The 9,258-nt window shown below is 39.6% G+C and overlaps 1 protein-coding gene across 1 annotated transcript; it reads left to right on the forward strand.

The window, feature by feature from the left end:
* The first annotated feature begins 686 nt into the window (after positions 1-686).
* LOC311112824 (uncharacterized protein) lies at positions 687-7,321 on the forward strand. Its single transcript, XM_084155958.1, has 5 exons — positions 687-882; positions 1,189-1,244; positions 4,795-5,709; positions 5,866-5,936; positions 6,618-7,321. Exons 2-5 carry the CDS (start codon positions 1,208-1,210, stop codon positions 6,687-6,689), a joined length of 1,095 nt encoding a protein of 364 aa, XP_084012084.1. The 5' UTR covers positions 687-882; positions 1,189-1,207; the 3' UTR covers positions 6,690-7,321.
* The last annotated feature ends 1,937 nt before the right edge of the window (positions 7,322-9,258 follow it).

Below are 9,258 nucleotides of genomic sequence, written 5' to 3' on the forward strand. Positions count from 1 at the left end.
AGACTGTTCTTCTTGCTACTGTCAATGGCTGTCTACCTGCGCCCTCTGAATATCTGCACTGCCTCTATGCACATTCACATTACTCTGTCTTAATACACACGCACACTCACACAACACACACTCACAACACACAACACACACTCACACACACACACACAACACACACTCAACCACCATACGTTGCTGCTACTTTTAATATTAATTCTGCTGCTCAGCCACTTTACCTTTTCTATCACCAGCATCACTGCCGTCGTTCTTGATATTGGTCTTATACATGGTGTATATTATTTTGTTCTTTCTCTACTGGCATTGAGACTTTTTCCCTTCCATTTCTTGATATTTATACTTTTCTGTTGAAAATGTTTTTTTAATTTTCATATCGATACTGTACTGTTGAGGAAGAGCTGGCAAGGAAGCATTTCACTGTACGGTTTACACCTTCTGTATCCTGTGTACGTGACAAATAAAGTTTTGTTAGGATATAGGCCAAGGACTAGTTTAAGTGTATTTTTACCTGGAGTTTTTCCTTATTGTAGGCTATTACTTTCAACACTTGTTTACTACACTACCTTACTCACTCTGTTTAGCACATGTCCTCACATGTGAGTCCTTAAATAGATGGGTGGGGCTAAGGCTTAAGAGGGTGTGAACGATGCTGAATGGGCATACTCAAAGAAGAGCTCTTGAACAAGTGTGAAACACTTTCGAGGGTATTTTCTCAGATTGGGCCTTAGTCAAAGTAGTGCACTATAAATGGAATAGGGTGCCATTTGGGATGACACCTGACAGAGAATAAATCATAAAAGAGAAACTTATGCAGATCATTTGATGAGGAGCTCATAGAAGCCTGAACACTGAAGAAGACAAGCAGCAACCATTTTGGTAAGACATTTTCTATTATTCTATAAATTATTATACATTGAAAGTCCATGCACTGTTATCAGAATGTAAATGCAGGGATAGTGAACACTGTCACTTACAGGTAGGCCTACTGTATGGATTGAAAAATCTCACTCAGAAAAACTTCGTAAGATTTTTAACTGCTTACTGTTTAGGCTACCTTTTGTGTAGAGACTTAACATGGATCAATTTGTTTAATTGATTAGTATTTAAATGTATAATTTAAATTAATAATTGTTTATCATTTATTTATAATTTGAATCATCTTTTATTTCTCCAATGTATTAGAGGGAATATCAATACAACCATGGAACGTGGGGTGTTTCTCATCATAATTTTTTCAGGTTAGTATCTATCTCCTGTTTAGTTATTATTTAAAAAAGCTATTAAATGTTAAGCTTAAGCAGAAATGTGACCCACCACCTGGATTCGGTCTTATGTAGCAAAATTTGAAATTGTGTTTTTTACATTGGATAAAAGTAGAGACTCAGAGCTAGAAAAGATTATATCATACACTGCAGCTGAGGAACAATGGGAAAGTTATTCTGCTTTGAAAGTTGCTAAACCTGTAACCCCACTTTTGAGAAAATGGCCCGTGAACGTTTAGGCACACCTACTGGAGAGCTCATCTTTGTCTACACCCATTCAGCATCGTTCACACACTCTTAAGACTTAGCCCCACCAATCTCTTTAAGGATTCACAGTGTAGTAAACAACCAAAGATTTCAAGACTAAAAGTGATGAAAATAGTAGCAAAAATACACCTTATCTAGTCATTGGCCTACATCCTAATCTGACTTCGGTGCAGGTCATGTTGTTCTTCAGATTACCGTCTCTGGTAAACATACCCTATAAAAAATAAAATAAACATTTATTTGTCACATAAACAGGATACAGAAGGTGTCAACGGTACAGTGAAAAGGTCACTTGCATTGTGGAGTCTTTTATTTAGACATGTAGCTAGCTAGCTAGCTAAACAATTAACCATAATCCCAACTAATGCTGTGTTCAAAACAATTGGGAACACAGAAATCTCAGACTTCCAACTTCAGTGCGTTCAAAATAACTGGGAACTCTGGAAAAAACTAGCTCCGACAGGGAAAAATCAATTTGAACTCTTGGAATTCCAACACGGGAACTTGGGCCTCTATCTAGAGCTCCAACTTTCTGACCTGAAGATCACTGACATCATGATTTGAACTCGTACTTTTCTGAGTTCCCAGTTGTTTTGAACGCGGCAATACTACCATGCATGAGTCTGCAAGTAGCTAAAGCTAAACAACTAGTTTCAATTTTAGCTAGCTAACATCAGGCAATAACTAGCAATGCAAATGGTTTTCTGAGATACAAATAATATTACTACACAAGTCATACACGTAACGTTAGCTAGCGAGCCAGCCAGCTAACGTTAGCTAGCTAGCTAACATGACACTTTAACTTGCAATGAAAACAACTTTTGTACAAAATTAGAAATGTATAATATCTGAAAATATAGCTATTTTTTAAGTAACACTTTTTTTTCTTAAAACTGCATTGTTGGTTAAGGGCATGTAAGTAAGCATTTCACTGTAAGGTCTACACATGTTGTATTCGGCGCATGTGGCAAATACAATTTGATTTGATTAGACTATTACCAGTATACAGTTGAAGTCGGAAGTTTACATACACTTAGGTTGGAGTCATTAAAACTCATTTTTCAACCACTCCACAAATGTATTGTTAACAAACTATAGTTTTGGCAAGTCGGTTAGGACATTTACTTTGTGCATGACACAAGTAATTTTTCCAACAATTGTTTACAGACAGATTATTTCACTTATAATTCACTGTATCACAATTCCATTGGGTCAGAAGTTTACATACACTAAGTTGACTGTGCCTTTAAACAGCTTGGAAAATTCCAGAAAATGATGTAATGGCTTTAGAAGCTTCTGATAGGCTAATTGACACGTTCATCTGTACAAACAATAATACGCAATGTCTCCTAGAGATGAACGTACTTTGGTGCAAAAAGTGCAATCAAATCCAAATCAATCCCAGAACAACAACAAAAGACCTTGTGAAGATGCTGGAGGAAACAGGTACAAAAGTATCTATATCCACAGTAAAACGAGTCCTATATCGACATAACCTGAAAGGCCGCTCAGCAAGGAAGAAGCCACTGCTCCAAAACCGCCATAAAAACACCAGACTACGGTTTGTAACTGCACATGGGGACAAAGATCGTACTTTTTGGAGAAATGTCCTCTGGTCTGATTAAACAAAAATAGAACTGTTTGGCCATAATGACCATCGTTATGTTTCGAGGAAAAGGGGGAGGCTTGCAAGCCGAAGAACACCATCCCAACCGTGAGGCACGGGGTGGCAGCATCATGCTGTGGGGGTGCTTTGCTGCAGGAGGGACTGGTGCACTTCACAAAATAGATGGCATCATGAGGAAGGACATTTATGTGGATATATTGAAGCAACATCTCAAAACATCAGTCAGGAAGTTAAAGCTTGGTCGCAAATGGGTCTTCCAAATGGACAATGACCCCAAACATACTTCCAAAGTTGTGGCAAAATGGCTTAAGGACAACAAAGTCAAGGTATTGGAGTGGCCATCACAAAGCCCTGACCTCAATCCTATAGAAAATGTGTGGGCAGAACTGAAAAAGCGTGTGCGAGCAAGGAGGCCTACAAACCTGACTCCGTTACACCAGCTCTGTCAGGAGGAATGGGCCAAAATTCACCCAACTTATTGTGGGAAGCTTGTAGAAGGCTACCCGAAACATTTGACCCAAGTTAAACAATTTAAAGGCAATGCTACCAAATACTAATTGAGTGTATGTAAACTTCTGACCCACTGGGAATGTGATGAAAGAAATAAAAGCTGAAATAAATCATTCTCTCTACTATTATTCTGACATTTCACATTCTTAAAATAAAGTGGTGATCCTAACTGACCTAAGACAGGGACTTTTTACTAGGATTAAATGTCTGGTTATGTCTCTAAGGGATTGTACAATATTTGTTCATTATTCTGAAAACAATTATTCAAGCTCTGTCAGGTTGTTTGTTTATCATTGCTAAACAGTCAAAACTGTAACTAGGCCACTCAAGAACATTCAATACCATCTTGGTAAGCAACTCCAGTGTATATTTGGCCTTGTGTTTTAGGTTATTGTCCTGCTGGTATCTTAGGCATAAGAAGAAGACAAAAATTAATATTACCAATTCAACGACATCTATGTTAGAGTTTACATAACTGGCCATAAATGGATGTTGAATTGTACTTTATGGGTTGGTTATGTAGACTTCTTCTAACGCATTGCTTTCTACTACAGATACAGGTAATAATACAATTAGTCTTTACATAAAAAAAAGTCTGTCAGATTTCTAGTCAAACAAAGAAACAATAGCTATTTGATTTGGAATTTTAGGACCCCTTTAGGTATAAAAATATATAGGCTCGTAATTTAACAATTGCATTCGTATTTACAGATGGTTTACACGTTGTTATTAAGGCACATGAAAGTTCACATGTTCCAGATTTTTTTTTTTTTTTTTGCCTCTCCTGTGAAGTAGTGACATGCGACATAAGCCTAGCTTCTTGAAACGGGTCAAAAATGGACTGGCTATATGGAATTTCAGGCACATGCCAGATGGGCTGGTCCATCTTAAGCCCAATGGGCCTGTCTAAATAGTTTTGCATTTTTTGGCAGGATGATCATCATTTGAGGGCCTACATTTTCTTTTTTAATGGGCCTGTATGGTGACCTTGAGGACAATAAATTGACCTGTGTGGTGACCTTGAGGGAAAAAAATGGGTGATGTTTTAGAAATGCCTGGGTGATCCGTCCCTGGGTTTAAGGAATTGTTAAGCTACCTAATAATTCAACATATCTTTCGCAGGAATAGGCAGCATCTACACTGCAACAAGCACAACTGCAGATCCTAATATGACAACCACAACTGAGGTTCCTACTACGACAACCACAACTGCAGCTCCTACTATGACAACCACAGCTGCAGCTCCTGCTACGACAACCACAACTGCAGCTCCTGCTACGACAACCACAGCTGCAGCTCCTGCTACGACAACCACAGCTGCAGCTCCTAATACGACAACCACAGCTGCAGCTCCTACTACGACAATCACAGCTGCATCTCCTACTACGACAACCACAGCTGCAGCTCCTACTACGACAACCACAGCTGCAGCTCCTACTACGACAACCACAGCTGCAGCTCCTACTACGACAATCACAGCTGCAGCTCCTACTACGACAATCACAGCTGCATCTCCTACTACGACAACCACAGCTGCATCTCCTACTACGACAACCACAGCTGCAGCTCCTACTACGACAACCACAGCTGCAGCTCCTACTACGACAACCACAGCTGCAGCTCCTACTACGACAACCACAGCTGCAGCTTCTACTACGACAACCACAGCTGCATCTCCTACTACGACAACCACAGCTGCAGCTCCTACTACGACAACCACAGCTGCAGCTCCTACTACGACAATCACAGCTGCATCTCCTACTACGACAACCACAGCTGCAGCTTCTACTACGACAACCACAGCTGCATCTCCTACTACGACAATCACAGCTGCATCTCCTACTACGACAACCACAGCTGCAGCTCCTACTACGACAACCACAGCTGCAGCTCCTACTACGACAACCACAGCTGCATCTCCTACTATGACAACCACAACTAAAGCTCCCACTACGACAACCACAACTAAAGCTCCCACTACGACAACCACAACTGCAACTTCTACTACATCAACCACAACTACCCAACCAACCACTAGTATGTGTGATTTACTTTACTTAATATCTAACGAAATTGGTAATAGCGGTCAACCCGGTTAAGTCTCCTTTTTTTCATATAGTACGGTACGTGTCTGTCTGTCTGTCAGTCTGTTTGTTTCATGCTTGCTCGTATTGACTCATTGTGTCTCTACAGGATATAAGTTTGTACTGAGGGTGAAATTCACCATGACGACAAATCTAACCGAATCTGAGATATTGAAGCAGGTGAGAGTCACTGTCAAACATATAATTGTATAATTAATTATTAATAATTCATTTTCAAAAATGATTATAGGATGAGGAAAAACCTCACTCGTCAAAGGGATTGAAGTGTAAGGTTGCTTTAACAAATAAGGATATTGAATAAAGATGGAAAGTGTCAGGGTTGAGTGTAGAGGTAGTGTAGAATCACGGGCAGGACACACAGAGGTTTCGAACAGACGTCTTTAGTAAAGTCCAAAGAACAAGCCAAACACGGCAACAGGCAACAGGCAAACTTTACGCACAACGGTAAAGTACAAAAATAAAGGCGCACAAAGTGCGGGACTCTCTCTAACACAAAATATACAGAGAGAACAGAAAACGAACTAGCACACAACGTGACAACGAACAATTACACACAACACCTGACCAAACTCAAGAGAACTAAATAGGACGCATAATGAACACTAACAAGGAACAGGTGTAACAAAACAGACAAAACCAATCAAACATAGAAACATAGAACGGTGGCAGCTAGTACTCCGGAGACGACGACCGCCGAAGCCTGCCCGAACAAGGAGAAGGAGCAGCCTCGGCCGAAACCGTGACAGAAAGTGAAGTGAATGAGTGGGAAGGAGCGTGAAGAGGATAGGAATGTAGCATTTACAAATGTACTAAATGATGTAACCCCTGTGTTTATTCCAGCTCCGTGAGGAACTGATCAGACAAGGGCTGCCAGAGGACTTTACACTGCGATTGAGAACCATTCTGAGCTAGGTGTCAAGGGGAAGAGGAGGAGGACACTGGGGAGAAAACACAGACAGGACAGAATGCAAATCTGATCGCAGAGATAGTTTACAATAGATTATCCTCAAGATAACACTCTTACCACATGACCTATGGTAACTGTACCTAATATATTAACAACTAAATATCTTCAGTGCCTTCTGAAAGTTCATACCCCTTGAGTTTTTAAACATTTTGTTGTGTTACAAAGTGGGAATAAAATTGATTTAATTGTCATTTTTTTCAATGATCTACACAAAGTACTCTGTGCTGTCAAAGTGGAAGAACAATTCTAACATTTGTAAAAAAGAATATGTATGAAAAATAAAACACTAATATATCTTGATTGGATTCAACCTCCTGAGTTAATATATGTTAGAATCTCATTTGGCAACGATTACAGCTGTGAGTCTTTCTGGTTAAGTCTCTAAGGGATTGTACAATATTTGCACATTATTCTGAAAAAAAATATTCAAGCTCTGTCAGGTTGTTTGTTTATCATTGCTAGACAGAAATGTTTAAGACTTGCCATACATTTCCAATCTGATTTCAGTCAAAACTGTAACTAGGCCACTCAAGAACATTTAATAAAATATTGGTAAGCAACTCCAGTGTATATTTGGCTTTGTGTTTTAGGTTATTGTCCTGCTGGTATCTTAGGCATAAGAAGAAGACAAAAATTAATATTACCAATTCAACGACATCTATTGCAGGATAGATCAATGTTAGAGTTTACATAACTGGCCATAAATGGATGTTGAATTGTACTTTATGGTTTGGTTATGTAGACTTCTTCTAACGCATTGCTTTCTACTACAGATACAGGTAATAATACAATTAGTCTATATCTTTACATGAATTAAAAGTCTGTCAGATTTCTAGTCAAACAAAGAAACATTTAGCTATTTGATTTGGAATCCCTTTAGGTATAAAAATATATATAACTCTGGGTCTTCCGTTCCTGTGGCGGTCCTCATGAGAGCCAGTTTCATCATAGCGCTTGAGGGTTTTGCGACAGCACTTGAAGAAACTTTAAAAGTTCTTAAAATGTTCAGTATTGACTGACCTTCATGTGTTAAAGTAACGATGGACTGTCGTTTCTCTTTGCTTATTTGAGCTGTTCTTGCCTTAATATGGGCTTGGTCTTTTACCAAATAGGGCTATCTTCTGTATACCCCCCCTACCTTGTCACAACACAACTGATTGGCTCAAACACATTAAGAAGGAAAGAAGTTCCACAAATGAACTTTTAAGAAGGCACACCTGTTAATTGAAATGCATTCCAGGTGACTACCTCATGAAGCTGGTTGAGAGAATGTCAAGAGTGTGCAAAGCTGTCATCAAGGCAAAGGGTGGCTATTTCAAGAATCTCAAATGTAAAATATATTTTGATTTGTTTAACACTTTTCTGGATACTACATTATTCCATACGTGTTATTTCATAGTTTTGATGTCATCACTATTATTCCACATTGTAAAAAAAAATCTGGAGCAGGTTTTCATCAAGGATCTCTCTGTACTTTGCTCGTTCATCTTTGCCTCAATCCTGACTAGCCTTCCAGTACCTGCCACTGAAAAACATCCCCACAACATGATGCTGCCACCACCATGCTTCACTGTAGGGATGGTGCCAGGTTTCCTCCAGACGTGACGCTAGGCATTCAGGCCAAAGTGTTCAATTTTGGTTTCATCAGACCAAAAAATCTTGTTTCTCATGGTCTGAGAGTCTTTAGGTGTCTTTTGGCAAACTCCAAGCGGTCTGTCATGTGTATTTTTCTGAGGAGTGGCTTCCGTCTGGCCACTCTACCATAAAGGCCTGATTGGTGGAGTGCTGCAGAGATGGTTGTCCTTATGGAAGTTTCTCCCATCTCCACAGAGGAACTCTAGAGCTCTGTCAGAGTGACCATCGGGTTCTTGGTCACCTCCCTGACCAAGGCCCTTCTCTCCCGATTGCTCAGTTTGGCCGGGCGGCCAGCTCTAGGAAGAGTCTTGGTGGTTCCAAACTTCTTCCATTTAAGAATGAGGGAGGCCACTGTGTTCTTGGGGACCGTCAATGCTGTAGACATTTTTTGGTACCCTTCCCCAGATCTGTGCCTCGACACAATCCTGTCTCGGAGCTATACGGACAATTCCTTCGACCTCATGGCTTGGTTTTTGCTCTGACATGCACTGTCAACTGTGGGACGTTATATAGACAGGTGTGTACCTTTCCAATCGATTGAATTTACCACAGGTGGACTCCAATCAAGTTGTAGAAACATCTCAAGGATGATCAATGTAAACAGGATGCACCTAAGCTCAATTTCGAGTCTCATAGCAAAGGGTCTGAATACTTGTGTAAATAAGGTATTTCTGTTTATTTTTTCTAAAAAACTGTTTTCACTTTGTCATTATGGGGTATTCTGTGTAGATTGCTGAGGATTTCTATTTATTTAATCCATTTTAGAATAAGGCTGTAACGTAACAAAATGCGGAAAAAAATACCCTTTTTTAAATGTTAAGATCAAATTGTTTGTGTTTTTGACTAATAGAAAAATCACCATGTGAAGATGTTAATAAA

Source organism: Coregonus lavaretus (assembly GCF_964263955.1).
Source record: "Coregonus lavaretus genome assembly, chromosome: 39".
Lineage (NCBI taxonomy): Eukaryota > Metazoa > Chordata > Actinopteri > Salmoniformes > Salmonidae > Coregonus > Coregonus lavaretus.